Source organism: Hyposmocoma kahamanoa, unplaced genomic scaffold (genome assembly GCF_003589595.1).
Source record: "Hyposmocoma kahamanoa isolate Upper Pololo Valley unplaced genomic scaffold, ASM358959v1 92, whole genome shotgun sequence".
Lineage (NCBI taxonomy): Eukaryota > Metazoa > Arthropoda > Insecta > Lepidoptera > Cosmopterigidae > Hyposmocoma > Hyposmocoma kahamanoa.
In genome coordinates, this window is record NW_020654748.1 from 3,831,477 (window position 1) to 3,852,549 (window position 21,073).

The 21,073-nt window shown below is 35.2% G+C and overlaps 2 protein-coding genes across 2 annotated transcripts in view; both read left to right on the plus strand.

Annotated features, from left to right (window-relative positions):
* Positions 1-7,754, plus strand: part of LOC113236474 (PDZ domain-containing protein GIPC1) — a 24,632-nt gene extending 16,878 nt beyond the window's left edge. Inside the window, exons 2-4 of the mRNA XM_026472561.1 lie at positions 4,074-4,304; positions 5,075-5,326; positions 6,359-7,754. Of these exons, the coding sequence (XP_026328346.1) occupies positions 4,074-4,304; positions 5,075-5,326; positions 6,359-6,595 (720 nt within the window). The 3' untranslated portion in view covers positions 6,596-7,754. The remainder of the gene's footprint in view (positions 1-4,073; positions 4,305-5,074; positions 5,327-6,358) is intronic.
* Positions 7,755-9,015: 1,261 nt separating this feature from the next.
* LOC113236543 (succinyl-CoA:3-ketoacid coenzyme A transferase 1, mitochondrial) lies at positions 9,016-18,829 on the plus strand. Its single transcript, XM_026472660.1, has 9 exons — positions 9,016-9,219; positions 9,850-10,048; positions 10,793-10,911; positions 11,756-11,896; positions 13,124-13,547; positions 14,071-14,226; positions 15,520-15,641; positions 17,521-17,691; positions 18,302-18,829. The coding sequence occupies exons 1-9, from the start codon at positions 9,136-9,138 to the stop codon at positions 18,461-18,463; spliced, it is 1,578 nt and encodes a 525-aa protein (XP_026328445.1). The 5' UTR covers positions 9,016-9,135; the 3' UTR covers positions 18,464-18,829.
* The last annotated feature ends 2,244 nt before the right edge of the window (positions 18,830-21,073 follow it).

Consider the following 21,073-nt stretch of genomic DNA (forward strand, 5'->3'; position numbering starts at 1 on the left):
CTTAGAGGTGGATGATTTCCTTCAAAATGAAATGGGACCACTATGTAAGTACCCCCTTTCCAACAAAAAAGAATCATGAAAATCGGTTCACAAGTACCGGAGTTATCGCGCAACATACATAGAAAAAAAAACATACAGTCGAATTGAGAACCTCCTCCTTTTTTGATAAAATAAGAATAAAATGTTTTATTTGACATCCAATACAACATAAAGAAAAGATTATGCAAATTAATAATAATAAAAAAAAACACGTCAAATCGGTCTATGACTCAACTACAGAGGACAATGAAATAGGTACAACGTACAACATTGTCCTCGCTGATATTTTGCCATAGCCCTTAATGGTCAGGAACATACTTATACATAAATATTTATAATTAATCATATACATAGGGCGCACTATAAGTTTCCGGAACTGGCCACTTGCATAAACAATATTTAAAAAGTAATTACAACATTTGAAAATGGAACTCTTTGGCTGTAGAATATAGTTTGTTTCATCTGACTGTCTGTTGTTTTTGCATTGTGGCGTCATTTTAGAAATTGGTTTCTACATCACCATGGATTTAACTCGTGAAAATTTTCGTAGTATGATATTCTACGACTTTAAATGTAATTTAACAGCTTAGCGGAGCTTCCCTCGGCTTCAAACTGCTTTTAGCGATGAAGCACCATGCAAGACGACTATATATAGCTGGTTTACAGAATTGAAACGCGGTCGTGTGAATCTCAGTGACGAATTTCGTGATGGTCGCCCGTCCACTGCTGAGAACAACAAAAACATCGATGCTGTGCGCCGTATGATTAAAACAGACAGGCATGTAACATACCATGAGATTCGGGCATCACACAGCATGAGTCAAATACAATCACAAAGCACAGGCATGAGTCAAATACAATCAATACTACACAAACATTTGGGTGTGAAAAAGCTGTGCTCTCGGTGGTGCCCACACAATTTGACTGAGGCTCAAAAAACGGATCGTGTCACTTGGTGCAATGCCATGCTTACCAAATTCAACGAAGGGGCGTCAAATTTGGTTTGGTTTGTGTGGGACATAGTAACAAGTGACGAAAAATGGATTTATAGTTATGATCCGAAAACAAAGCAGTAATAGAGCGTATGGGTCTTTCGAGATGAGCCGAAACCAACCAAAGTGGCGCGCGTGTAAAGTGCCTCTAAGCGGATGATTGCTTCTTTTTTAATAAAACTGGATACGTGGTTACTGTTGCTTTGGAGAATCGTTATACCGTGAATAGTGATTGGTACACGACTATTTGTTTGCCGGAATTTATTGACAAACTCCGTAAAAATAACCGTAAACGCCGTATCATCTTGCACCACGATAATGCCAGTTCTCACACGGCCACACAGACAAAAATATTTTTGAAGGTGAACGACGTTGACCTTATGAGCCATCCCATGTACAGTGCCAACCTGGCACCTTGTGACTTTTATTTATTTCCAAAAATTAAGAACCAGTTACACGGTCAACGATTTTTATCACCTGAAGAGGCTGTCGAAGAGTATGAAAAATATGTTTCATAGATTGCCACGGAAGAGTGGCATAAATGTTTTCAAAATTGGTTCATTCGTGTGAAAAAGTGCATTAATGCTAACGGAGAATATTTTGAGAAACATTAAATTTATTTCTGACCATTTATAGTATTTTTTTCTTATTCATTCCGAAAACTTATAGTGCTCCCCACGTAGCACACACACAGGCATAATATTATACTAATAATGAAAATGCAAAATATTATTATAATTCCAAATGATTAAAAACCAGTTTAAAAACACAAGCCACGAAATTATAACAATCCAGCATCCCGTGATTGCTTGTTAAATAACCATTGTGAGCATTTACGTTTGAATGGCAGAAGCCCTCTAGCACCTGTTTTTTTATTGTAATCGTATCGTCACTCCTCTGATGATATCCGTCCCGTTAATATTAACTTCTTCCTAACGTTAGTCCTGTCTCCCTTTGTGCACGTGCTGTGTAAATTTATTTAAAAAACAATTCGTTTCTTTCATAGTTTGTGTATGTTCGCTGTCGTTATATTTTCTGTCAAAATTCACGGGTAAATTTTTGAGTAAAAACGCGTCTGTTCCTCAACTTGACATTGGCGAAATAATTGTATTACTTCGATGAGGCCATAACATTTAAAAGAAGAAGAAGGAGACCGTAACGATAAAATAACCGCTTCCGCTCTTACCTTAACGGAGATAGGTCATTCCACATTTTTATGAGGCACATTTGTAACCGCCACGTGCTACAGCGAGTGACATGATCGGCTTCCTAATAATGACACGCCTGTCGCACAATCCCCCAGCATTTCAGCATGCGTTTGCATTATAAGCTTAATGCGTAGATACCTACATAGGCATTCCTTTTTAAAATACAGAATGTAAAAAACACGCTTATCTAAGACAACGTGAGTTACGCATACTGAGGATCTGATTCTTGTAAAGATGAAATATGAGGTGTTGAATGATGTGATTTCTTCTTGGCACTGCATGACACATGCATTCTGCACCCTCTGAATCGACATTAATGTCAACGAATTTCGTTCGCATGATCTTTAAAACTCTCTCCTGTAAAGTTATCATTTTTCAAATGTGGACTCCAAGTACCACTAATATAATATAAAAACGTTTATTTTTTTATTGTTTTTTGTACTACGCGGTCACGTTCTACTTAAAATCGTCCGTATTTTGCGCAATAGCCTATGCAATATGAGTGGTACTTGTACATCTTCGGTATGTAACGAACGTGTAAATTAGGAGCCATACCGTATTGCAATTTAAACAAAATTATGCTAAAACACGGTCAGAACTCAATAAATTTTGTGTCAAGGCAGCGCAGCGGTAGCCAGACACAATAGCCTAACAACAAAATGAAAATTAACACGTTTAAAGCGACAATTTACGCAATATGTGATGCTTCATATTCAATTTTGTTTTTAAGTTAGTGACTTATTTGAAACATTAATTATGTGAATATGTTCATATACTATATTATATCGTGTATAATGAACATGTTTACTGAAAAGTGGTGGTAATATTTAAAAAATATATTTGTTAATTTCACATAAGCCTAATTGAGGGACTTATGTTTACTTTTGTACTTGAATAATTTAAATATTACTTTTATAAGAATTAATGTTAAAACTAGGCATTATGACTAACTTATTACATTGTCTTTTTATATAATATTGGTGCTGCACATTCCTTTTAGAAACTAGGTCAGTATTAGTCGTGCACCACGACTCAAGCCAACTGTTAGAGACGTCCATTATGATGTTTTAAAGTTCAAATGATCTACTCAGATTTGCTCTTTTCCATTGTATCGCAGTACTACTTTACCGAGTGGTTTAATATTTTCACTAGCTTTTATTTTTGTCAATGGTCTCATTGTTTTTGTTACCATTCTCAGAATCTATATGCATTGTTTTTAACCGACTTTCAAAAAAGGAGGAGTTTCGCAATTCGACTGTATTGTTTTTGTGTGACATTTGTGAACCGATTTTAGTGATTCTTTTTTTTATGGGAAAGGGGGTACCTCAGTAGAGGTTCCGTTAAAATTTGAAGAAAATATTCCACCTCTAAAGGTGGCAAATCAGGGGATGAATCCGGTTTATTGGATTTCACCTACTTTCCGTTAACTAATTTCAATAAAATTTGGCAAATAGATGTAATTCCACAAACTTTTGCAGTCAGTTTCTTTATGTAAAAAATATTATAATTATTGTTATTTATCTTATTGTTTATGTTACCATTCTCATTTTTATAATACCCATTGTTTTTAACATATTTTACGTATTCAGTTTGCGTATACTGTGGATGCTTGTTATAATAATGAGAAAAAGTAGTTACGTATGCCTATATCTATGCGTAGAAGAATACAATCTAAGGTGCAGGAATTCATAAAATGGTAATATGCTAAAAAGATAAATTGCCAAACAGACCTCGAGATTTGTTGGATCGAGCAAATATAATTCTTAGTCACGCAACGTCAGGCGTGGTAATCATATTACAGCAAACTAATGAAGATTAATTTTTATGGTTTCAGATTCTGTTCTGCACACTGAATACCCACAAGGTGGACATGAAGAAGCTGCTTGGTGGACAAATAGGATTAGAAGACTTTATATTTGCACACAGAAAAGGTCGCCCTAAAGAAATAGAAATCGTCAAAACGGAAGATTCCCTAGGGCTTACAATCACAGACAATGGTGCCGGATATGCCTTTATAAAAAGAATAAAAGACGGTTCGATAGTATCAGGAATTTCACATATAAGGGTAAGAAATTGTTTATACCTAATAAAGATACGTAAATTAATAATCAGTTTGGATCATATACAAGTCCATTAGTTTTAAACATAGGTACCTTAACATATTATGGACCCGAAACGTGGTCACTAATTATGAACTACAAGTGGCTCAGCTTGCTATGAAATGACTCTGGAATTTCTCTCTGACATAAGATTCGGAATAAAATGATGAAAGTTACGACTTAGCTCTTAAGGGCAACTTGATATGTATATGTGTCAGAACCGTTTTTTTATAGTGACAGGATGAACAAGTCGTGCGTTTGGTGGTAAACGACATGCCTGCCCAAAGCAGTTGTGAGGGGCACTGCCACTGCGCCCGTCACCCTGAGCCATAAGTTAACAAGTCTCATGTGCCTGTAATTTCACCAGCACCTTTACCCTTCAAAACCGGAACACAGTAACGCTGACATTACAGCTTGGCGGTAGAAATTGGTAAGGTGGCAGTACTTCCCTGGACGAACTCTTTCACAAGGAGCTCTACTGTTACTAAAACCACCAGTAGGTATTACAAACGTGCTCTAAAGAGGCGTGAGTCACATCGCTGTTTATAAATTTCATTGTAAAATCATTGTATCTACTTGCCTATACGATACGCGTTGGTTGATCCAATAAGTGTAAGATAAATACAATGGCAGAGACTTATTCATGCCGTCGTCGGCCGTTCACCTTGTTAAGAAATGAACAGGAAATGAACCATTAGGGAATTAAGTCGCTCACGCTAATTTGCTTACATTTCAGGTCGGTGATCACATCGAAAAATTGAATGGAGCGAATATGGTTGGTAAGCGGCACTATGAAGTAGCAAAGACATTGAAAGAAATTCCCATAGGAACTACATTCACCATTAGACTAGTGGAACCATTGAGGAGTGGTTTCGCAAATATAGGACCCCACTCGAGTGGTGCGAGAGCCGGTAGAAAACAAAATTATGGCTCTGGAAAAGAAACTTTGAGATTCAAAGCTAATGGTCCAGCAACTATAGAAAACGAGGTAAATGCATCGTTCAACTACACATTACCTTATACTATTTGCTGTGAATCATAACAGTGGAACCTAACGCGCATTAACAGGTATTGGATGACTACGTGCAAAAAGCATGTGGTAGTTAATGACGTACGCACTTGATCGTGATCGAAAATAGCAGATATAAACATTTGGTCATCATTAATGCTAATTCAAGATTCTTAAGGCATTCTTTATGCTCTGATACGTGTATACTGCGATAAAGGGTGTGAAGAATGTATGACTATTAATAAAAATACTTTCAACCAGCTATTTATAAAGTAATAAACATTTCGTACCCTTGGTATAATAAAGCCACATATGATCATACGTTAAAAATTCTATTTCCAAATTCATTCTAATTCTATAGTTCTATTCCTATATTGAATTTTTATAACACTCCTAATTAAGCATGAATAGTTATTTACTAATTTCGTTTGCAAAATCTTTAAACCTCTCTTTTAAAACCTTGTCATTTTGCACATTTTTTTATAATATCATGTGACGGGATGGACGCGTCGTGCGCTTGATGGGAAGCTACACGTCTGTCCATAACAGTTGCAGTGCCACTCAGCTCTTTAAATCGCAACGATCTGCGGGGCACTGCCACTGCGCCCGTCACCCTGAGACATAAGTTGACAAGTCTCATGTGCCTGTAATTTCACCAGCAGCCTTACCCTTCAAAACCGGAACACAGTAATGCTGACATTACTGCTTGACGGCAGAAATAGGAAGGTGGCAGTACTTCCCTGGACGAACTCTTTCACAAGGAACTCTACTGGCTCGGAAAAGCACACACAGATGTGTCCTTTTTACATTTGCACGTATATTTTTCAAAATAATGTGCGTAATTGGCATTTGCTGCCAACCTTTTAAAATCCTTCATTATCGTTGTTCAATGTTTCTCATATTAACCCGACCTCGAGTAACGAACAGCGGAACGGCGTATTGATAAGGAAACTATTATAATAAGTACGTAATGTTCAACTCATGTGAATATTATTCTTCGTTATGTTACAGCACGACGACAAATCCAAGGCTGGAATAGAGAAAATTAACGCTCTGCTGGAGTCTTTCATGGGGATCAATGACACGGATCTAGCGACACAAATGTGGGACCTCTCAGCAGGCAAGAACAACTCCATGCAGCTCGCAGAAGCTATAGACAACAGCGATCTTCAAGAGTTTGGGTTCACGGACGAATTCATCATCGAATTATGGGGAGTGATCACTGACGCCAGATCTGGAAGATTGTAGTTAGAGTGCCGTAAATTGCTTTATTATCGATAATGTGCATTTTTATAGATATTTAAGTTGTATTTTTAACATCGTCAAAATCACAAACGGTATCCGTTTGTTATATACATTTGCATTGTATGTTAAAAAGTTTTAATGTTTAGAAGAACATCTTGTTTTAAGTTGTGCTTGAACACACATCACACACATTTAAGGAATGTAACTATCGTGCAGCGAAACGATGAGTTAGTTACACTGTGACTAACAGTAGTCCAAAGGTGTGTTATTTAGATTTAAATGTACGCCATTTTGTCATCGTTTAATTTGGCCTACTGTGGTATCTTACCGTTGATCGAAACTCGCTATGAAGCATTTTCACTTGTTATCTATTAAACTACGAATATCAGTGTTTAAAAAGTTAATAATCTTATCTATTTAATAACAAATATTACAGATACAATTTTTTAACAATTAAGTCACCACAAAACATTTGCCAATATTTTTGTAGAATTAATTATGTGATATATTTTGAAACAGTAATTTAAAACAAATGTCGAAACTTATAGTGCAAAATGCACAAGGTGCTTAAATTATATGTAAAATTAGAGTTTAGTATAGTAGCCAAGTTGCCTTATAATAATTATTTTAGATATATGAATTAAATAGTTACTACTCCTAAGAGAAAAAATTATTAAAAACTTAAGTAATTTAATTATTTTTTTCAAAAACTTAAAACTCATGAGTCAATTGTCATCATCAAGATGAACACAAGACTGTGGTATAGGTACGTGGTTTGGTAGGTATTAAAAGTAGATTAAAAGCTTTTTTAAAGTTACAAGCATTGGCAATAACATTTAGACTGAACAAAATATTTTTTCTGTACAAATGCGTGCAACAGAGTCAATGTATCCGGCAAGGTGTATTTACATAAAATATAGTATAATTTGTAAGTGATCTAAATCAAATTTTATAGTAATGAAATATTATCTTTTTTTAACAAGCTTGGTTATACCCTGAAAAACTTCTTTATATTATTTCTCAACTAATATATTAATCACACACTGTACATAACAGTCAAGAACACATCAAGCTTAACACTTTGGGTTTAGGACCGTTTTTATCATAAGCGTTATAGAATTGAAATTCAATCTTAAGTGTCAAGCATGCCGTGCTGTTGACCGTACCTTTATATGAATATAAATTCATACATTCAATGTAATTCGCCAAAGCTTCTTCATTTAATAGATTATTAATTAGCTGAATTTAGATTTTTTTAAATAGATTAATGCTTTGATTGCATTTGTACAGTCATTTAAGATTAAGTACCTACTTATTATAGATGAGTAAATAATAAGTTATTTATAGGAATAAAGTATTTTGAGTATGTTTATCTTTTTATTTAGTACGTACTCGGCAAATGAACGATATTATATGATTAGCAGTAACCGAAAAATAAAATTTAATATTATACCTTTTTCACATTTACCGATAAAGTGCCGTGTGGTCGATATTTCTACTATGTCGACCACGCCAGACGCTGAGAAAAAACCAACGGCTTCTATAACAAAAATCAAGTTTATATTTAAACTCAATAGGCGATAACACCCTTCTGTTGATTCGTGGAACTTGTTTGACTGGAGTTGGTAGGTGTAACGATTTACTCGCACTTTTAATATGTAAATATTATAATGAATTATGCATTCTGAAGGCGAGTCGGTTAATCGGACGGACGTAGTAAATTGGGAGCTGTCATGTTCAAAGTAAGTGATTTGGCTCACCTATAATACGTACGGCTCAATTCCGTTTACTGCACTAATTTAGACTATTTCAATGCTATTTACATAATTAGAAAAGGGTAATTTTCAGGTAAGTTTTGCGTACTCAATTTTGGTGACAATTTCTTTTTATTTAAATATTTATAGAATATCATCATGAAGTATTATTTAATATTCGAGTGTGGTAACCCTGAAATATTCTTTAATATTTCACGCTGATATACTAAAGTAATTAAAATTAAATTTAATAAAAATTGTCACCAAAATTGAGTGCAAAAACTTACCTGAAACGACCTTATAAATTATTTTTATATCTTTATAAGTTTTTTGTTTCGCCAATATGTTATTTTATATTTTTGTGTAGGTACCTACTAATTGTAAAAAAAGTAAAAAAGATCATTACTTACCTACTTATTTTAATATATGGTAGAGCTAGCTGTTTCAATTTCTCACAATCTCCCCGGCATAATGTGCGCCGGTTGGTAGAATGTTAATAATTTACAAATAACACAAACTAGCTGACCTTGCTGTGATTCGCGCGACACAAACAACATTCTCAGTCTTATCTTATTATTATCGCTGTATTCACGTTATTTCGTTACGTCAGTACATCATCCCATAGTCTATTTAAACTTGCATTTTGTTTTAGAATTGATGGTAAATACAAAGTAAAGGTGAATTCACCCTCTTAATAGGTGACTAACCGTTTGACAGTCAGCTGTTTTTTGACGTTCATTTGTTTTCTCGTGCAGCAACAAACAACCATAAATATCAACAAGACGTGCAATGGCTGCAGCAGCTTTGAGGAGCTTCTTTATTTTCAAGTTTAATGCGGTGTCCAGTAAGAAGACCTTCTATACTATTGGAAAGGTAAACGTGCCTTTACTTTGTATTATAAAATTAAGTATTTTAAATAAAACATTTTTCTCTTGTTAATTATTTTAAAACGCATAAAGTTTTGGAAAATTGATTAAGCACATATATTATATTTTCAATTCAGTGGTACCTACTATTAAATTCGAAACTACAAAAGTAGTTTTGCCAATTTGTTTTTGTAGGACCTCTTACCAAAACTTTAAATATAAGGACCTAAAACTTTTTCTTATGTAGGTAATCTTCAGTTTCGGGACCTCTTAACGAATATTTTTTTCCAATTAAGTACCTACGGACAACGGCACATCAGACTACACATTTTTGTTCGAAAATCGCCTCAAGTGATTGATGTGCTGGCGTGTGTACATAGTTATTTAATAGATAGGTACATAACATACCTAATTTTTATTGTTGGTATAATAGATTTTAAACCTGGCTGAATTACTCTAAGCCGTGGCAAAAGTTCGGAGTATCATTAATTGAATAATGTAGTCTTTTTTCATTTTCAGTTTCAACTATTAATTAATAAGTATATATTAAATGCTATTTTATAGAGCTATGAATGATAATTTCTTACAATCCATAGTGCAGATAAATTACTCATTATACTATTTTTCAACTCTGTAGGTTGTATCCTGTGCTAACTACACTACAGCCAGTAAAAAGGGCAAAATTTATCAAGACTTCAACGAAGCAGTGGGCGATATCAAAGATGGCTCTAAGATTTTAGTTGGAGGTTTCGGTCTGTGCGGCATTCCAGAGAATCTAATCCAGGCATTAAACAAGAGACAAGTTAGTGGACTTACAGTGGTTTCTAATAATGCTGGTTTGTATCAAATTTGTTATTACGACCTTATCTTGGTGACATTAAATGATGAATTATGAAGTAGTATAGTGTGCAAACAAATGGATTTATTTGTTTAAAAAGTAAAATAATAAGATAAATTAATTATAAATGAATGGTAGATACATATAATATATTACTAAAAGCTATGGGTTGTATAATCATGCCGCTAACAGAAATTTAAAACTGGTTTTTTATCTTGATAAAAAAACTTTATTAGCTTCCAAGTAAATTTAATTTGGTGTAATAATATGTTCTTTCTATTATTATTTTCATCTCGAATTTTATCTTTATTTCATGTTTGTTTGATATTTGTGTGTGTGATCGACTACATAGAGAAAAATGAAAAATCAGAGTTGAAATCATCGCAAACTGATTTCAATATTTCTCCAAGCTTGTGTCCATCACACACATGATGGAAAAATGTTTGGAAAAATATCTTTTTATTTTGATTTCATTTTTTTATTTCTGTAAATTGTATGAAAATCTTATTTTATTTTGTTAATGTGTTTGGAAATCCAGTTTAAATGGTTGTTACAGCAGCATAATCTAAATAAAATTAGGGGTAGGATATTTATTTAGCTCCATTAATATTTAAAACTTTGCAGTCAACTCTAATCAGATTTTATTGCTCGTGGTTATTTAATGAAAAAAAGAGTGCTATGATTAAAATTATGACGAAATCAAGGTACTAAAATTTCTGTCAGTCGATATGTTTCTGTTTAGGTGTGGAGAACTTTGGCCTCGGTATTTTATTGAAGAGCAGACAAATCAAGCGAATGATTTCTTCTTATGTTGGAGAAAATGCTGAGTTTGAAAGACAGTTTTTGAGTGGGGAGTTAGAGGTAAGGTGTCTTTATAACGTTGTCAATTTTACTTGCATGAGTTAACTACAAATACTATTGGGTAATTTTCCGAAAAATTTTAAATAGTGGAAATCAAAAAAATAATATACATATAAGTACCATAAAAAATTTCGGAAAAATTTTGAAAATATAATTCGAAGGCTCACAATATGTTATAGGTTTAGATGTATCTTTTGAAGTTATTTAGCGTAATTTATAAAATAAAGTTGTATGGCTAAAAACAAGTTAGAGTAAAACTAGATTTAAATGATTAAAGAGTATTTTTTTTTAGCATCATTGTAATGGCTCAACTCAACTTCAACTTTTGTATCTATGGCTCCGTCGTTTGCGCGACGATTTCGCCAACGTCAGGGTTGAAAAACATGTCTCCATCTTCTTCTTCTTCTTTTAAATGTTATGGTCCCATCGAAATAATCAATGACTTTGCCAATGTCAAGTAAAAATAACTATGTACGGTAGTTTAGTATTATTATAAAAATTATACAAAAAAATGGCGATTTCGCCAATGTCCTGTCATGGCTCCATCGTTTTCGTTCAGTATCAATAAATTTTGACACCTGTGAACTGTCAAGGGTGGAAAAATGTAGGAAAAATGTTTGGAAAAATATTTATTTTTCTGAAAAATGCGAATTTACCCAAAAAACGAAATATTTTCCATCACCCACTGACTAACTACAAACTTAGTAGGTACCTACATGTACATACTGATTATTAAAAATCGAAAATTTATTTGGGGATCCATATTTATTTTTACGCTCTTAAATATTTTTGCTTATGGTTGAACGTATTGTTACATTCTACATACCTGCATGCATTTTGAAAGGTGGAGCTAACACCACAAGGGACATTGGCCGAAAGGATTCGAGCTGGCGGCGCTGGCATACCTGCCTTCTTCACTCCTACTGGTTATGGCACCCTCATACACGAGGGTGGCTCACCCATCAAATATACTAAAGACGGAAAGGTATTCTTTTTTTAAATACTGCTTATTCATATCCTGCCGTTTGCACTTTGGATATGGGAAAGGACCTTGGTCCGTAGCACCCCATGCCAACGAGAATTTGTCTGATGTCCAATGACAAACTTATTCAATTCTATGTCATAATACAAAAGTATAATTGATTGGAGACGGCTAATCTCATTGATAATATAATAATGTCCTGCAGTCATCTGATTGCGATTCTGTCGCGATGTAGTCGCTAACCTTTACACACACGCGCGACTTAAGGGTTTATACAACCTCAAATGGCTCTGGTTGATTCAACATAACAGTGAAAGTGTAAAGTAAAAAAATAAATTCTGAAACAAAGCCAGTGCCCCTGCCGCTCGACCTTAGCAAAATGAACCGTATTAGTACGGGAAAAAATTGACTTCGAGCTGAGGTAGTACATTCTTAAGCAGCCATACAATCGCGATGCAAACGCGATACACGTTTTTAATGATTTGTGTTGTTACAACCGCCTATAAATCGCAAGAGTCCCGATACAATCGCGCGTCACATTCACAAACGTGCGTTTATATCGCTGCTAAAGTCGCCGTGTGTAATCGCTCTAAGAAGATAACTGTGCTTTACAGGCTACAGCCGCATAAACCCATCCCTATGTTAAGAGAACTTATCACGGTGTTACATGCTCTGACACTATATTACGGAGTTGAAAAACCGTTCCTTTCGAGAAAATGTATTGCGCTATCCCATGACTACGGGTGTACTACGTGAGTGCTAATGCCGATCACGCGACTGACGATAGTGCGAAGACGGTTGCGCGAAAGCTTAAATGCAAAATAGTTCATTTGCGCGAGTGGTCAGTTACGCTAAAGCTTGAATGCACGATAGTTCATTTGCGCGAATGACGAATGCATGAGGACAGCTGGAAAGCAAGTTAATTGTTGCAAGTAAGTACACCTTAATAAACTTTTACAAAAATAAACGTATAGTTTATTATGAAAGCTTTGCATTGCAAAAAATTGCAACAGCCTGCAGCCATGGGAGTCAGATCTATCTATCGTCATTTGCGCAAATGAACTATCGCGCATTCATATTTTAGCGCAAACGACCATTCGTGCAAATGAACTATCGCGTATTTAAACTTTCGCGCTATCGTCTTCTCACTATTGTCATTCGCGTAATAGTACACCCCTATCATGGATTCAACATGGGTAGACTACTTTTCATTCTGTGTTTTCGTTACAGATTGATATCGCAAGTTCGCCACGCAACGTCCAACAATTCAACGGCAAAGAGTACATCATGGAGGAAGCGATCACTGGTGACTTCGCCCTCGTCAAAGCCTGGAAAGCTGATAAATATGGCAACCTCATATTCAGAAAAAGCGCTAGGAATTTTAATCCTGCTATGTGCAAAGCTGCAAGAATGACCATCGCTGAGGTGGAAGAAATTGTTGATGAAATTGAACCTGATTTTGTTCACGTACCATCTATCTTTGTACATAGGGTTATCAGGGGAGATAAGTTTGAGAAGAGAATCGAAAGAAGGACTGTGACTAAGCCTGATGATGGTCAGAAGGAAAAGAAAGCTTCAGATGTGATGAGGGAGAGGATTATTAGAAGAGCTGCTTTAGAATTTAAGGACGGGATGCACGCTAATCTTGGAATTGGTAAGTATATTTTTGAGTTTCTTTAATGTTTTAGTTCCAGATCAGTTTTTCTGTTTTGAAAGAGCTTATGCCTATAATAATGGGACCATTCAAGTTGAGGTATTTCTTGGTGATTTAGTAGCAGTGGAGCTTCCGGTGAAAGAGTTTGTTCAGGGAAGTACGCCACCTCACTTATTTCTGACCCCGAGCAGTAATGTGAGCATTACTGTGTTTCGGTTTCGGGTAAGGGTGCTGGTGAAATTACAGACACATGTACTTGTCAACTTATGTCAGAGTGACGGGCGTAGTGACAGTGCCCCTCAGATTTTTGCGACTTCAACTCTGAGTGACAATGGAACTGTTATGAACAGGCGTGTCGCTTACCACCAGGCGCATCTCTTGTTCGTCCTGTCACTCGATATCACAAAAAAAATATTGTATTGATTTTGGTGATGATGTTTAGCTTTAAGTTTTTTCTATTACTGTGTACCTCGTGGTAATGGAAAATTTGTATTTTGTCAAAATTTTTTTTAAATATTTTTAGGAATGCCAATGTTGGCCAGTAACTATTTACCTAAAAACGTAAAAGTGTTGTTGCAATCCGAGAACGGCATTCTCGGATTGGGACCTTTCCCCACTGAAGACAACGTGGACGCGGATCTGATTAATGCGGGAAAAGAAACTGTTACTATTATACCAGGTATTTAGCCTAACGAGTATCATTTTCTATAGCTTCTAATATATTCTTAGCGATAGTTTTACTAGTATAGTCATTTCTATTTCTGCTGCAAATGAGAATGCCAGTACTACTGAGTTCTAGATTGAGGAGAGGGAGAATCAGCGCAATCACAGGATCTGGAGACGCAAGATCTTCTGTTCTGATAATGCATCAATGATGATCTAGCTGTTAAAATATGTTGAAACTAGGAACTGTAGAAGTGCAGCGTGGCCGTGCAGAGAACAATTTTAGTGGTGCGGCAGAAATCAAATCGCGTCTTTGGTGCTAATTTCTTTATTACTATTTGTTCCATACAAATACAGTCCAAATACAGTCTTAAGTATAAAATCGTAGAATTTGATCACAATACATAATAAAGGAAATTATACATCAAGTATATTACCAGAAATAGAGACGAAATGTCATTTAATTTGTTTGAAAACTATTCTGCCAAATCATAACGGTGACAACTGCGCTCCGATTGGCCAGCCCGAATTCGGAACTATTGACGGGTGTCGTCAACTGTTTCACTTCAAATCGACCAGTTAACTTGAGCTTTGCTATAATGGACGAAAATTGCAAAATTACTTATTTACCGATGAAATGTGATTCCGTTTGTTTTGTAATTAGATGTTTTGCTGTTTTCCCTTACCACTGAATGGAACAGCCCCCATTGTTTTACATATTATATTATCTTTATTACAATAAATACAGAATATTTTTGGAATATACGGAGACGTACACACAGGTCAGTTGTTGGCGCTGTACTATTTCAGTTTTCTAAAGTTTTTCAGTGATTTTAGCGCAAACGAGAGTTGATATTTAAAAGTGACATAAGGCCCATTTACCTGATGGGTTGCCAGGGATGGATGGCCCTCATTTCATCTCTATTTTTGGTTATATACTCGATGAAATTATATAACGTACGTGTTGAACGAGGCAGAGCGTCAGAGGAAGTGAATGCTTGAAAAAAGACATTTTGAAGTCATAGAGTTAATATTTTTATTTTAAACCATGGATATAATCTAAGGGGTACCATTCACTATCTTTCTAACACTCGCATACTTCCTAGTATCTCAGGTATCTTTTTGTTTGTGGTAGTCACTACCTGCCAGTAAGTACATTTGCAATTGAATATCATGATGTTTTTAATACCTTTTTTTGTGAAAATGCTCTAGAGAATAAGATGGAACAAACACAAAAAAAGTTCCTTCTATATCGCTCTCCAAACTGAGGTACGGAAAGACGCTTGATATTTTTGTTTATGCAAACCAGGAGCGTCATTCTTCTCATCTGACGACAGTTTCGCAATGATCCGTGGTGGACACATCGATCTGACCATTCTCGGAGCAATGCAGGTTTCTCGATACGGCGATTTGGCTAACTGGATGATCCCTGTAAGTCAACATGCAAACATTTGATTTGTGTTTCTTTGTTGCCTTTTGGCAAGTATAGTAATAAGTAAGATATATTATATCTTAGCTTTGAAATGGCCTGTTTTTATCGGGATCAATTTACCAAAGAATTTATTTAGAGCTGTTATACATGGCGACTTTTAGTAGCGATGCAAACGCAATGCAAAAGCGATACAAGTACGATGCAGTCGCTAATCGTCCACCTTTACACACACGCGCAGTTTTAAGCAACGATGCAAACGCGATGCAAGCGCGCGACTGCATCGATACAAACACGCGATTGCATCGCTACACTTGGGATTTACAGGCGATTGCGCGCGTTTGTATCGATGCAGTCGCGCGTTTCATGAACGCGCTCTCTTTCTACTGTGCCTGTTTCCTAAATATCAATAAATCTGTCCCAAACAGTTGTAAGAATAATGTGCCGATGATGATTTAAATGAATAAGGTTTGGCTATTTAATGCATAAGCATAACCAACATTTAGCAGCGATAGCAGTAGAGCTCCTTGTGAAAGTGTTCGTCCAGGGTAGTACTGCCACCCTACCTATTTCTGCCGCCAAGCAGTAATGTGAGGATTACTGTGTTCCGGTTTTGAAGGGCTGGTGAAACTACAGGAACATGGGACTTGTTAACTTATGTCTTAGGGTGACGGTAGGGCCGCTCAGATCTTTGCGATTTAAAGTTCCGAGAGGCAATGCGGCTGTTATGGTCAGACGTGCAGCTTACCATCAGGCGCACGACTTGTTCTTCCCTTCACTTGATATTATAAAAAAAATTGTCGATAGAATAATTATCGACTGCAATCACTAGCAGCTTGCCCGCTTGGGTAACACTTCTGCGTAACGAATGCCATTTTACTCCATAACAAAAAGATTACACAATAAAAGTGTCTTCGCCTCAATAGTCACCTATTCATCCTCTGACAATTTTGTTAGCATTACCAAAATTGCCAGTAGGTGAATTGTTAGTACAATTTATTTATTTATTAGATTAAGTGAAATGTAAATTACTTATTAGTCTTGTATTTGGCCAGATTGTAATGTATTTATGATGTATTTTATTGGTGCCTTATAAATAAATGAAAAAAAAAAAATGAAACAAATTACTCCATCTTCAAAAAAGACAGACTATAGTTAGGCATGGCTTACCTAATTTCGCTATTTCCAACAGTAGTAAGTGTATTTATTATTCATCCGACTTATACTGACTACTTGAATTTTCTAAAATACTCTTTATTCATTCGCTGAATGTTGTACGTAGGTGGCTCTACGCTATAACACAAGGGGCCAACATAATAGGACAAGACTGTCTGAATAGTCCTAGAGAAATTCACCAATGGCCGTAGCATGGGAGAATATATGTGATAAACCTTCAATACTTAATTCAGTTGATAAATTTAAGTTTGCTTATCTGGTAATGAACTATTACATTTACATATACATACATATACATATTATATATACATTTTGAAGAACAAGGACAACGATATGAAATTGCGTATATAGCTACCTTTGTCGTTTAATCATCGCTGCGAAAGCCACGAAACAAAAAATGTCTTTTCATTTGTCGCGCTCAATTATTACTTTGATAAAATTACTGTGCAAATCTTTTAAAATCAGCAGTGACCTTGCAGCCGTGTTTGGCACTGTGTTAGTCTTTTTTTTTACATAATTACATAAAAATGTGACGTCACGGTGCTCGCCATGTTCGTTGTTGCGATAACATTTTGAAATGCTGGTTTATCACTCGAAATTGACAGCTAAATGTGGATATAATAGCTTTATCGAGGCGGCACACTACGGGGGCCAGATCAGTATTTGGGAAAATAAAACGGTTATTTATAATATGACTCATTTCAGGGTAAAATGGTGAAAGGCATGGGCGGGGCTATGGACCTGGTGTCCGCCCCCCGAACGAAAGTAGTGGTGACAATGGAACACACTGCCAAGAACGGCTCGCACAAAATTCTGCCTGAGTGCAACTTGCCTCTTACTGGCAAAAACTGCGTCGATATGATTATTACTGAAAAGGTACGTAGGTTTTGTCGTATTAGTTTTTGTGTTATATGAATATAGGGGTAGACGAGGCATAAATAAGGTTATAGAGATTACCTTAATTGTAACATAATTTTGATATTTTATTATTAAGTTTATTGAATACAAAAAAAATAAGGTGACCATGATAATTCAATTACTTTTCTCAAATTACTCCAATAGTTTATTGTAATTATTAATACAAAGGTCAAACACAACGAAAAAGGATCCGGGTCAAAGGAAATCCGGCTGGACTCGAACCAGCGACCTCGTCATACGCTCTCCCAACTGAGCTACAGAATGAACCGCAGACGTTTCGAATTTCTCTGCGCTTGTTGCAGATCACTGTTTTTGTTTTTAACGACTTTTTACCGTAGCGCCATCTGTGAGAAATCTATCAAAATTCATATTTTAATGTTTACAAAAAACTTATTGACCACTTAACAAACAATTTGGTCACGATTTGTTCAACATTTAGTACTAAATTGAAATTTGTTAAAATTTGTATGAGAAACATGACCAATATACATAGAAGGTTGCTATAATTTGTCAAAAAAGGACACTGTGAGAAGTTTCTGACACACAATGAAAAAACCGACTTTTTCAGTGCGTCTTCGAAGTAGATCGCGAAAAGGGACTGACACTGACGGAATTGGCTGATGGAGTGTCAATTGAAGATATTCTGGTCAGCACCGGCAGCGAGTTCAACGTCGCTCCCAAGATTAAGAAGATGGGAGATATTACTAAGCCTGAAACTTACATGGAATAGTCTCGAAACAAAACTTATTCTTTTAAACCCAGGCCTACGACTTACTTTACAGATCACTAATTATATTGGCTGATGAAAAAGGACAGGTCTTTGCAAAGGAGTAACGAATAGCATACGTTATTATAAAACAAGTTTAGTAGTTACCACAGAACGCGAAAATGTATATCAATGAATTGAAATGCGTTACCTGAGACGATTATCTTTAAGTTTTCAAATCTTCATTGTACATATATATGATGTTGGTGCCAAAACTCAAGAGGTTTATTCTCGACATCAAAATGCACTACTCTATAGGTGAGAGGTAAAGAACCTTAATGAGTCTATACTACCTCAAATGGCTAATGGCTTTGGTTGATTCCGCATTGACAGTGACATTGTTGAATCAATCACGTTGAAAAAAATATATAGTAAACTAAACATTTTCACAATAGAAAATAAACACAAACTTACCTCGAAATTTTATAAGAAAACTTGTGTATTCGATAGGTACTTACAAATACCAATGATTATTTTTATATCAACTCAACTAAATAGAACACGTGTTCTATACGATATACATTTTTCAAAATGTTTTAGTTTCGTTTGTAAAGAAAATATTCTGATGTAAAACCAAGTGTTTTGCTGCTCGACCCGCGCAGTAGACTTAGTTTGGGAAAAATTTTAATTCGAGCTGGAGTAGTATCAAGTGCCGAATAGTAACTTTTACTATAGAGCGTTTTCGAGAGTATATAATAAGGTTCTTAATTAGGCATTAAAGTCATATAAAAGGTAATATTATAAAACCATATTAGGTAAGAACTAAATTTCCTTTACCATTGCTTGATTTTTAGCATTCTAAAGCAATGTTTGTGAAAATATTTAAATTACAAAATATGGAATTATAATATTACCTACAAATCACCTACAAAACTTATATTCTACATTATTTTGTAAATACGCATTTTTTTTATTTGTTCAGTACACTGGTGCACACAATTTCGGAAATGGGAAGACAATGTTTTACTCAAATTTTCAAAGGCTGTACAGCAAAAGTTGTTTCTGCGTAGACCATGATACAAAATCATGTTTTTACACTTCACTACAGTAATTTTTACACGTTAGTATTTTATAGTACTGCATTATTGACAATCGCGCTGTCAGTCGAACAAACGAAGACTGTTGCGCGATTGACGCTCTGTATGCGATTTTAACGGCCTATAGGTGCGGACACTTTTTAGCGCGAACCCGACGTCCATTTGCTGGTAGGTATTGACCTATCGCCACCAGAAGTATCAATTAATGTAAGGGACAAAGCACGGCTTTCAGAGAGTCAAAAAACGATTTTATTTTTTTCAATCTGTCTATAACTATTTGCTGCCTGCTCCAATTTTGATTGTCTAGAGCAAAGTTTCTTAGAATTTCCTCTTCTTCCATGCTATAAACGAAAGATTTAGGAATTCAATTAACGTAAGGGACATTTTGTCGAAAATGAGTTACATATATCATTGGTTTCGGAAGTTCCCGTTCTATCGATTGGTATTATTAAAATTTAGGAATGCCCAGTGGTTGCCCAGTGACCGTGGTACGAAAACAAAATGAGAAAGTGAAGGAAGATGGAACAATTCAAATTTAAATACATGTAAAATAAAAAAATGATAGGATACAGGCGGAGAGAGGCGATACAAAAAGGTGAGATGACGGTGTAAGGAGGTCACACCGTCACATAGTTATTAAATAAATACTGGTAATCCGAGGTACACCCGCCATATTGACAGTCAATATGGCGGGTGTACCTTTGATATCGCTATAACTTCGTTCTGATGAATGTACAAATTTTTTAAGCAGAGGTACTAAATAGTACAAATTACGTGCATTTTTTTAATACCAAATTTGTCAGGATCTGTTAAGGTACATCCGCCATTCTGACAATCACCCCATGATCACGGTTGACTGGTCAGCGTTGATTTGTTTGAAAAACAAATATACGCGATTTAAATCCGGAAAAATAGTTTCATTTCCTAATTGTAACAATCGCGAAAACCTTTGTGTTTTTTTTAAGAAAAAAATGATAACTCTAATTTTATTTGTTATATGGAAAAGCTGAAACTTTCTAGGGTTTATTATCTCTCACCTTCAGAAAACAAAACAAAAGTTTCTATATGCACTCGTTTTTTGTATCACAAACTGACGTAATACTCAATCAAGGTTACGTACTGTGTTAACATTTATACGTTCTACCGCTGCACACGGGGCTCCTTTAAGAAGTTAAGAAGATAGGGTGCATATGGCAGTGGATTATTGAATACCATTTCTTAGTTTCTCTTTCTGTCAAATTTTTTTGCAATAATTTTGTGTCTTTTTCTATGAGCCAATATTTTGGTTAGTTACGCTTTTTGTTTGTTAAAACTAAGAATTTATAATTGCATTTATTCCAATTTATGTACACATGTTATTTGTTAAAAGTTTATTTGTTAATTCTGAAAAATTATATTTTCATAAAGTTTTGTAAAATTTAATACGAATTTTAAAAATAAAAAGTATACTCTTCTAAATAAGGTCTTATTTCTGCTAGCTTATTTTTAAACTTTGTTTACACTTTGCAATGTCAAGTTCAACTTGAAGTAATGCCAA

Excerpts from the sequence above, each read along its gene's own strand:
- LOC113236543 (XM_026472660.1), top strand. The coding sequence starts at position 9,136 with ATGGCTGCAGCAGCTTTGAGGAGCTTCTTTATTTTCAAGTTTAATGCG. Across the intron at positions 10,049-10,792 it reads AGTGGTTTCTAATAATGCTG|GTGTGGAGAACTTTGGCCTC; the intron begins GTTTGTATCAAA and ends GTTTCTGTTTAG. Across the intron at positions 14,227-15,519 it reads AACTGTTACTATTATACCAG|GAGCGTCATTCTTCTCATCT; the intron begins GTATTTAGCCTA and ends TATGCAAACCAG.